Raw genomic sequence first — 10,688 nt, 5'->3', positions numbered from 1 at the left:
TTGTAAATCTGAATTGGTTTGGGGCTCAGCCAAATCCTTTGTAAAAGATCCAGGGTTCCGCTAAAAATATTGATTTGGTGCATCCCTAGCAAATAATAGTAGCCCACACTGTTGTCATCTAATGCTGATAACACACAGGGAATATTTTCTACTGGTGTATTGGTGCTTTTCAGCCGTAAAATGCCAGTACCAGCTGTTGTGTTTCCTCTTCAAGTGAATGGAAGGCCCCTTGCCCCATCAGCCCTAAATAAAAAATGAAACACAAGAATGCGGTATTCATAACTAAATTTAGTTTTATTAGAAAAGGTGTTATTATACACAAATATACAGCTTTAACTATAGTTTTCCTGGCTAATGTAAACAACCCTATGTCTTTAAAGGATCCTCGGCATAACCAATGAAAAGGCTCCATATGTTTGTATTACAATTCTGCAGCATTTATCAACAGCATATCCAAACTAAAAAAAATGACTCAGGTGTCAGGAATAAGTATTATTTGAGGGTATTGGTACACTGGGAGGCACATTTATCAAAGGTCGAATTTGAATTCATAAATTCGAAATTCGACTAGTCGGAATTGATTGATAACATCGAATTTTTTAAACTCGAATAAATTTAAATGACCTGAAAACTCAAATCGAATTTAAAAAACTTGATTCCAGTTTTTTTCAAATGTCAGGAAGGCTACAAACATCACCAAATTGATCCCTGGACCTCTCCCATTGACTTGTACAGTAATTTGGCAGGTTTTAGGTGGCGAATAGTCGGCCAGAGTATGATAAATGTCGGAATTCAAATTAAAATTTGAATCGAGTTTGGATAATTCACAATTCGAATCTGAGAGTTTTGACCAAAAACTTAATTAGAATTTTCACTTCAACCCTTTAAAAATTTGGCCCCAGTGTTATTAGTGCCATGTTTTAAAGCAGAAGACGACTCAGCACCAACATGCCTCCTCATTAACCTACATATTTTGCATTTATTCTGACAATTTTTACAAAATACACACACAAGTTTAAAATGTGCGCACAAAATAATTTTTTTTGCACACATAGCCGAGAAGGAATTAGAGGGAACATTGGTTTCCAGGCTACTAATATTGCATTGCGTTACTAAGTCAATGGGGAAGTGATTCCAAGGGGCAAATTCACTAAAGTGCAAAGCGCTTAACGCTAGCGCAAATTCGCCAGCGTGACGTCATTTCGTTACTTTGCCAATTTACTAACGGGTGCTGGCGTAAATTCGCTAGCGAAGTGGACCTACTCTAGCACTACTTCGCACCCTTACGCCAGGTGAAGTTGCGCTATGGTAAAGGGACGTAACTACGCTAATTCACTAACTTGCGCATTTTACTGAACGTTACCTCTTGCGCCAGACTTGCCTTCACCACCTCAGACCAAGTGCAATAGAGTAGATAGGGATTGCTTGAAAAAAAGTTGAAATTTTTTCGAAGTCCCAAAAAACGCTGGCGTCTTTTCCTTTTTTAAGGGTGATAGGCTGAAAAACAAATTGTAAATTTTTTTGGGGGTAACCTCCTTCCCCCCTACATTTCCTAACATATGGCACCTAAACTATACACTGGGCTCATGTGTAGGGCAATATAACAACTCTATTTTATCTTATGAAGCTTTCCCAGGCTTGTGTAGTGTAATGTATTTGCTGCTACATATACGTCCATTGTACTTTAACTTGGCGCCGTATGCAAATTAGGCATCGCTAGCGTAACTTCGCTTTCCTTGACGAATTAACGCTAGCTCAACTTCGCTACCGTTTTCCTCCCTGAGCGCAACTTCGGATTTTAGTGAATTAGCGGCGCCCTGGCGAAGTGTGGCGAAGCCTGCGCTAGCGCAACTCCGCAGGTTAGTGAATTTGCCCCCAAATGCTTTGGTGCCACTTTCAGGCTGCTTATAAACATGATGCTCATTATCCCAAGACCAATGGCACATTTAGCATTTACTCTGGATTCAGAAATGCCTTTAACCCTTTGTGCTTTGTTCTACTACAATGAACCGCATCCACTTGCCTCCAAAACTTGTGCATCCGAGAGCAGTGCGTGCCCTTTAGCTCATATAAAAACAATGGCTCTGTGACTGAATCTGTGGGGTATGTTTATTGCACCACACATACAAAATGTCTGCAGTCAGATCAGCCAGTACACTGACATTACACTGACATTAAAAACATTGTAGAAAACCAAAAAAAAAAAAAAAATCACTTGTTCAGTGGCTGGTGTTACCAGTCCTTTAATATTCTCCCTTAAAGGGGTTGTTCGCCTTCCAACACCTTTTCCAGTTCAGTTGGTTTCAGATTCAGTTCACCAGAAATAAAGACTTTTTCCAATTACTTTCTATATTCTATGTGTGACTGTTTTTCTAAGTGCAAAGTTTAATTTTTCACTAAGCAGCTCTGGGAAGGGGGTCGCAGACCCTGTAAACTGTTATAAATTGATACATTTAGTTGATACATTTCTTATGTTTGTCCCTGCTGAGCAGAATCTCTGGGTTTCATTACAGGCAGCTGTTAGAATTGATACAATAGTTGCTAATACTCCAGAGATGCTGCTGAGAAATGGATCAACTAAATGCATAAAATTGTAACCGTTTAGAGTCTGCACCTGAATTACTGAGCTGCTCGACTCAAACACCAGAGACAGGGACATTCAACTTTAAACTTAGAGTTTGGAAAAAACTGTAAAAAAATTAGTCATTTTTTAAAATGTATCTTTATTTCTGCTGAACAATCTGAAAATAACTGAACTGAAAAAAATGTTTGGAAGGTGAACAAACCCTTTAAAATAAAAAGATATCAATTTGTATATATCTTCCAGAAGTAACAGGTATCCAGTGCCGCTGCCTTTATTATAACAGAGCAATGCATTTGAAACTCCAAAATAATCTTGAAAGGATCATTATACCCCCCACCCCCTATGGCTTTGTGTAGCTCAATGTAGATTTATTACTCTTTTGCTTTATTTACCCCAACTCCAGTGAAAATTGTTATTGGCTGAGCTTGTATTTTGGCCTTGTCTCAGCTGCCATTGAGATAATTTGTCCTCAAACTTCCTTAACACCTCCTATTGTGTTATAATCCCAAGCAGAAAAAGAGGGGGTGACCTAGTAGTTTAATATCTTGCCATTATTTCACTGAGTGATGTCCAATCAGTTCAAGCAATAATAAGCACCCTCCATAGTGGAAACAACTCCAGGCAACAGTTTAGGCTGAACTATAAGACAGCTGAGGGGCTGCAGGTTACTTTACCCTGTATTAGACCCACAGGGAAGAGAAAAGGTGATGCAGACTACTAACTCTTTTTGTCTAACCACAGCTATCCATACAACGTCTTCGAAGGTCAAATTTAATTGAGCCTGGCCTGCATGGTGTGCAACAAGCAGCAACAGATTTGCCTGACTTTGGTCTTTCACTCTCTTTTTCAGTTGAACGTGGTTCTTGAAGCACCAAATGAAGATCAGATGATTCACGGGCACTAAAGTCCATTGAAGAAGTAGCCTGATGTCTTTGTGCATGGCGCCTCTGTCAGCAGCGCAAAGGTAAAAGTCTCATTCTGTTACAGTTATGGGAACTCAGCGCATAGGTCTAAATGGAAAGCCCATCCCAGGCATGAAAGTCTGCACAGGGTGCCCAGGAATAGCTGGGATAGCAGGCACCGCCGCATGTGTAGGAAGTGGCGAATGAGCGGGCAGAGCTGGGTGAGCGGGCAGAGAGGGATAGGCCAGGGGTGGGGTATGAATGTGGGGGTAATAGCCTGGAGTTAGAGACGGGTGAGCTGGCTGAGGCTGAACAGGACCAGAGATCACCAACTGCATAAGGCTGGAAGCAAAAAACAAAATCACATTAAAATCATATCTGCAGTTCCAATAGATAAACACACAAAGGGTAATGCTAAATATGAATATGCACTATAGTCAAAGATGCTCCCTCTAAAACATTCCTAATATTTTAAGTGAAAAGTCAAAGCAAGTTATTTGCTTAACATTACAGTTAAAAAAAATTGTTTATTTCCATTACTGTACGACTTCCTACAGCCAGCAACCGTATCCCACATAAGCTTACAGCCCTGCCTGTGCATCTCAACTTGCCACGGAAATGACAGGTGGCGGGCCACACCTGAAGGGACAAGTTCATTAGTGGTATACTACCCAAGGGTGCAAAGCACTGGTTGCATTTGCACCAAGAACCCTTCTCCTCAAGACAATGCACCACACATTCAGTTAGAGGAGGAGGAGGGCTATGCAGGTGGCACCTAGAAAATGAATTATGGCTGCACAGTGTAGTAAAGGGCTGCTGACCATGGGAAGTAATACAGCAGCCCTGTGGAATAAAGTTCATTATGGGTTTTAGTTCCCCTTTTTAAGGCTATCCCACATTCTTGAAGGACAAAGCTTTTTAATCAAATGCTGCTGCTGTTCTGTGAGTAGCCTTGGTCATTTGTTGTCTTCATATCTCCCCGAACCACCTTCTACTAGGGATATAGGATTAAATAAACAAAAATCGCTATCTTCAAGAGAAAAATGACACCAGGTTTTTTAATTCTTCCCACTCCGTGTCAACAAGGTTCAAATTCCTGATGTGGCAGATGAACGAGCCAGGGAGCTGAAGTGGCCAGACACTGGAAAACAGTCCTCTATACCCTACCAAATGACCCATGGGCAGAATGGATCCCACACTTATGAATGGTGTCATTCTATTGTTCCTTTCTTTCATAGGTGCCGCTTCACTCCCTATAGGGAAAAGTTGACCTGGCAGCTGAAATTTTCAATTTGGACAGATCATCTGTGATCCGACTGCACTGCAGGGCGGTCTATTAAAACCAACCTCTGAGCTGGAATACATTCCCAAATGGCTGGGCAACACCTGCCATGACAATGACCTCTTAGATAGACCTTTTAAGTTCTTGATTGGGGTACACGCCACCAAAGGCCGGCAAATACAGTCTCCATCTAAGTGATGGATTTGATTTACGGTGAAACACAGCAGCAATGCTTTCTATCGAGGTTCAGATTATATAAGATTACCCAGGGGATGATAATTGCCTAATTCCCTAATTCTGACAGTCTATTTAAATTTTTATTACATAGATGATTCCATTTACTCATTCACTCACTCACTTGTTATGGGGGAGTCTAGCGCACAGTGTCCGCAGGTCATCTAGGGGAAATAAATAATTAAATAAAAATTAATTTTAAAAAAATGATTGAATCATCAGAAATTAAATCAGTGTAATTGTAATATTTTCCAGGCCACTCACCTCGGGCACAAAGTAAAGCCCCTGTCGCCATGGAAACCTGCAGAGCCTGAGCAAGCCTATCAAGTGCTAATTCCATCTCCTGCTCTGCATTTAATGGGTTAAGCTCATCACATAACTGTCCCAATTCCTCCACCAGAGGCACAAGTTGGTCGAAATGAAAGAGTCCCAGTCTTCCATAGAGGCTTTTTTCTGTCAATTGAGTCTGAAGGACCATGAGACCTTGTAACATGCTCAGATGCAGCTTTGAGTATAGGCCTTGGCTCTCCACAGTTAGCTGCCCCCCTGCTGCCTTCTGTTTGCGTGTGTATGCCAGGGGAGCTGTCACACACCAACGTACCAGGCCCATGAGAGGAGAAAAGTCTAAGAAGCCAAGAGGCAGATTGGCAGTAATGGGAGTATTAAGGAAAGTGATCAGTATAAGCCTAGGATCATCAAAGATCCATGAAACAATCATCTCCAGGAGATTATGAGGGGGTAGCAGCTCCTCTGCGGAAAGAGAGTGAGAAATACAGTTGCGTGTTAATCTATATATTTAGGCATCAGCTCATCAGAGCCAGATTAGACGATATAGAGACAGGACTCACCACTGGACATATCATAGAGAGCAGCCACTGCAGTGATGAACTGGCAACAGAAGCGAGGACTGACACTTATGATGTGTTTGAGCGTCTGGACTGAGCCAGGTACTAGGCCGCAGTAATCATCCACCAGGGCCTTAGCCAACCGAACACAATATACAGCTGGGGTGCGCTGTCCACACATGAAAGCAAAGGTGGAATAAGTTTAAAAGATCTTACCAAAACAAGCTTTATGTGACACAGTCAAACATTACCTCTGCCCAAAAAAATAATATATACATATAACAATGTTTTGCTCATACCTGCAACCAAGATGCAGCACACTCCAGCACAGGCACCCTGCACACTGCCACAGACATAGACGTGAGCTTCCCCAGCAGCGTCATACGCTGGTCATCGGCCTTATTGCCTTGCGGGCTAAAGAGTGAGGAGAAGATTACTTGACGCACAGCCTCCTTGTTCTGTTCCTGGAAGTAGTTGCAGAGTATCTCCAGCAGCTGAAGCTCTTGCATGGCACTGAATCGCTGAAATCAACAGCAGGCGGCAGTTTAGTAACAAACAGGCTATCCAGCATTTCCCTCACTGATGAGATTATATACAAAGAGTTCTGCAGAACCCTCGGGCTGTCTAGAAGCAGGGTTCTTGCACGGCTGTAGACCCTTGTACCCCAGAGTCTACAGCCACTTAAAACAAGAGGGTCCACCAAAGAGTATCATGTCTGCTCTGTGTACACTTTCCTGTTCCTTTGTTCCTGTGATGGTTACAGGGTGCATCAAACTTTCTTTTTTCTGGTACTAGCTCTTCCCCTCTCCGTGCACCTTTAATTATATTTGGGTTGTCTGCAGTAGTAATGTTCAGGTCTACAAAAAGTGAGCCAGTCCCGATCCTAACCCACCCTCTGAAAACCCAAAACCAACCCAACCTAGCACGTCATCATTAGTTAAGTACTTGTGCCCACCCCTCTCTCACATCACCGGAGGGGACAAGGCAGGGCAGGCACAAGTCTAAAAATAACAAAGTAAGGAGAATAAATAAGAAAGCATGGACTTCAAGTGCTGGGTGGGGATATGTACAAAGTTCAGCCCGTCATCTGCAGAAAAAGTGTTATGCCAGCTCATTCAGGATTTTTTAAACCTGCCTGCACAACACTAGTTAGCAAGTCTGTAAATAAATCAAATAAATGGATTTATTCAAAGGTTGGATGCAGTTGGGTGAGGAGCAGTGTGCAATATTGATGTGCCGGTGGACAAATGGTTGACCCACACCCAACCCTTTGAGACTTTGTATTTATAGAAAGGAAAGACTGGAGATGGAAGTGGGGCACAGTAAGGTCGCGAGGGAGTAGGGCAAGACCAGCCCACACCCCACAAGAGTTGTGTGGAAGTCAACCCAAACCCGCCCCCCCCCCACCCGGGACTAGCTGGTTTTGGGCCAGTCCACACATCCATAGCCTGTAAGGACTTGCAACACCTCATCCCAATATCCCTGTTCCAGGCCAACTGCACCCCTTCTTGCATCCCACAAACCCGTGATGTTTCCAGGGGTAATCTTTAGTCCCTAGTAGGGATGCACCGAATCCACTATTTTGGATTTGGCCGAACCCCTGAATCCTACGTGAAAGATTCGGCTGAATACCGAACCTGAACCCTATTTTGCATATGCAAATTAGGGGTGGGAAGGGGAAAAATGTTTTACTTCCTTGTTTTCTGACAAAAAGCCAGACAGGATTTCCCTCCCCGCCCCTAATTTGCATCCTGGATTCGGTGCATCCCTAGTTATGTAACCGGTTGGATACCTTTCTAGTAACTGAATAGTGCAAGATGATTCATATTGATATACAGTTGTTGATCCAGGGATTGGTCCTTCTTGAAATTAGGAAGAAATGGCATACTATTGTCACATACTATTCTGTCACACATATCATATGTCAGTTCCTGTCTGCTGTGCCCAGGATTTCAGAAAAATACCAAAGTGATGCCTCCCCCAATGGCAGTTTATTCACCAATTTGCCTATAATTCTCACTAGCATATTAATGAATATATCTCAGAAGGCTTTAACCATTCCATTCACCTTAGGGTGAGAGCCCCGATCTTTAGGAACCTGAAAGATGAATTCCTCAAGCAGCTCTATAGGTCCCTTCTCTACAAGAGGCACTGGGGCATTCTGAAGCTGGCTGCTGAAGTAGATATCCAGGTGGTAGAGGACCTCCTTGGCAGCACTGAGCGCGTCACGGCGCAGAAGAGAATGGCGTATATCGCTCATGGTGTCCCTGGCAAAACAAACAGCAACACATTATTTCGGTACAATGATAGGCTTAAGCATGGCCCTTATGTAGTTTGAGTGGCCCTGCATCTATAATGCAGCATTAGCTTGTATAGTGCCATGTTACCAGGGGTGTAACTACAGAGAGATCCTGTGGCCCAGGAAAGTAGAGGGCCCAGTAAAGCCCCAATTAATGAGCAATTTCAATGTATCTTGGTAGAACTGGGTGGCCATACACGGGCATACTTTTATCATTTCGATGAATGATCGTATCGTTAAACGATCGTCTGACGATTATTTTACCATACGATATGCCATCCACGGAGAACGATTATATGAAGATATAACCGTATCGTTTGCTTCGTGTACGGACGAACGCTGTTCAGCAAATGAGGAGTGGTGCCAGCATTGTATCACTGTCTGTGGTATATAGTCAGATTCTCCTTCCCTGCTCCATGCACACATATGGATTTATGTTATGGCATAATAAACTTCTTTCACATATGAGGCGATAGGGTGATAGTCCTGCAGTCCGCACCAATTTATTTCTTTACATAGTTCACGTAGTTACAAATGAAGCTATCAGCAAAGAACGTTAGGGTCTTTCCTTATATGTTCGTTGGCTTGTGCTACAGTCCTGACATGCGCAAAGACGGATTTTATCCCTGAACCACTAAAATTTTTAAACTCATCCGATCAATTTTGAGAACGATAATGTTGAGACGATCGTTCGTCCGACGATCGTTCGTACACCATCAACCATCCGATAGGTTATCGATATTATTGGAATGTTCTGGAATCGGTCGTGCCCGTGTATGACCACCTTTAGTAATGCTTCGGGTAGGGATGCACCGAATCCAGGATTCGGTTTGGAATTCGGCCGGGATTCGGCCGAATCCTTCTGCCCGGCCAAACCGAATCCCAATTTGCATATGCAAATTAGGGACGGGGAGGAAAATCACGTGACTTTTTGTCAAAAACAAGGAAGTAAAACATGTTTTCCCTTCCCACCCCTAATTAGCATATGCAAATTAGGATTCATATTCGGTTCTCGGCTGAATCCAAAATAGTGGATTCGGTGCATCCCTAGTTTCGGTGTCCTAGACTGAATTTGCTGGACACCCAGTGATATCTAGTTACACCACTGCATGTTACACAAGTTCAGCAAGATGAGTTAATTCAGCTGGCTTCTGCTGCAGCTTCATGAGTCACAACCAACAGTACAAAGAATGTGTTTGTTTGCTAATCGCAGCGACCTACAACAGACAACTTGGCTCAGTTAAAACATGATCCCAGTAATAAGGATGACTGAATAGAACTGACAGCCCTGCTGGAATCGCAGAATGTGGGGGGCGGAGACTGAAACCCAGTACAGATCGGGTCATTTCTGGGCTCACAGCGCTAAATTGCTAGGGAACCGATACCTATACGCTTTCCTCCTGAGCAGGACCCCTAGCAGCTCAGCTTCCGATCCAATCCGCCGCTCGCTTTCTATCAGGAGCTCATTTGTGGATGCAGCGTGCAGGGACTGCCGGAACAGGAAGTGGCTCCACCACGAACATCACTTCCTGTTGGTGTCAGTGTAGAGTAGAGGAAAGCGCTTGGGTATCAGGCTGGTTGTATTTGTATGGCCTTATGTGTGTTTACTATGAGAAGAAAGGTGCTCTTCATTGTATAATGAAATAAAATATCTTTCCAAGCATCTTCCCAATATACATTCATTACACACTACACATGGGTCTCCCTGCACCACTGTAAATGATGAATTGATATTGCAGTGCTGCTTAGAATTTTAAGCATTTATTGTACAAAAATTCGTTTTCAGAATTCCTTAGGCAGCAGGCGGCCTGAAGACAATGGAGCAAAACCTGTTCAGCCCCTTCTTGCCTACGCTCTCATTGAATAGCTTTCTTTTTTAATCTTTTCCTCCACAATCTTATTACCTCTTATTGCCAAGACTATAAAGGGGTTGTTCACTGTCATGGGAAAACATGTTTTTTTTTCTAAACGCATCAGTTAATAGTGCTGCTCCGGCAGAATTCTGCACTGAAATACATTTCTCAAAAGAGCAAACAGATTTTGTTATATTTAATTTTGAAATCTGACATGGGGCTAGACATATTGTCAGTTTCCCAGCTGCCCCCAGTCATGTGACTTGTGCTCTGATAAACTTTAGTCACTCTTTACTGCTGTACTGCAAGTTGGAATGATATCACCCCCTCCCTTTCCCCCCCAGCAGCCTAACAACAGAACAATCGGAAGGTAACCAGATAGTAGCTCTCTAACACAAGATAACAGCTGCCTGAAGTGATGTGCGGGTTGGGTTTTTACCGACCCGCACCCAACCATAATCCGCCCTCCCTCAGTCCGCGCCAGCCTGCATCCGACTAACGGGTTCCTTTAATAGACACGTGCCACCCCACCGATGGCATCACAAAAGGGGCAGGGCGGGCAGGCGTGTGGCTATAAAGCTGGAAGTTGGCATTTGAAGGTGGCGGGCAGAGAGAGCAGCTCAACCCGCACCCGCCACCAACAAAGAGGAGTGTGAGGTAGGCCCAAACCCGTCCGACCCGCAGGTAAA

The 10,688-nt window shown here is 43.4% G+C and overlaps 1 protein-coding gene across 3 annotated transcripts; it reads right to left on the bottom strand.

Moving 5' to 3' along the window:
- Positions 1–2,706: 2,706 nt before the first annotated feature.
- On the bottom strand, positions 2,707–9,694 carry c7orf26.L (chromosome 7 open reading frame 26 L homeolog). Of its 3 annotated transcripts, none has more exon segments than NM_001086429.1 (7): positions 2,707–3,828; positions 5,127–5,166; positions 5,267–5,752; positions 5,851–6,016; positions 6,147–6,368; positions 7,916–8,114; positions 9,536–9,689. In NM_001086429.1, coding segments are annotated over 6 exon segments (1,353 nt in total). In that variant the 5' UTR covers positions 8,108–8,114; positions 9,536–9,689; the 3' UTR covers positions 2,707–3,581.
- Between the last annotated feature and the right edge of the window lie 994 nt (positions 9,695–10,688).

This window comes from Xenopus laevis, chromosome 9_10L, assembly GCF_017654675.1.
Source record: "Xenopus laevis strain J_2021 chromosome 9_10L, Xenopus_laevis_v10.1, whole genome shotgun sequence".
NCBI lineage: Eukaryota > Metazoa > Chordata > Amphibia > Anura > Pipidae > Xenopus > Xenopus laevis.
This window is presented reverse-complemented; position numbering and strand designations above follow the sequence as displayed.

What these genes read in the sequence shown, in the direction of transcription:
- c7orf26.L (XM_041575494.1), bottom strand. Translation starts at nt 9,492, where the DNA reads ATGACCCGATCTGTACTGGGTTTCAGTCTCCGCCCCCCACATTCTGCG. An exon ending in ACTGAGCCAAGTTGTCTGTT is followed by an intron (nt 8,115 to 9,367) that starts GTAGGTCGCTGC and finishes TTGTTTTGCCAG; the next exon opens with GGACACCATGAGCGATATAC. An exon ending in GGCTTTACTTTGTGCCCGAG is followed by an intron (nt 5,167 to 5,266) that starts GTGAGTGGCCTG and finishes TATTTCCCCTAG; the next exon opens with ATGACCTGCGGACACTGTGC.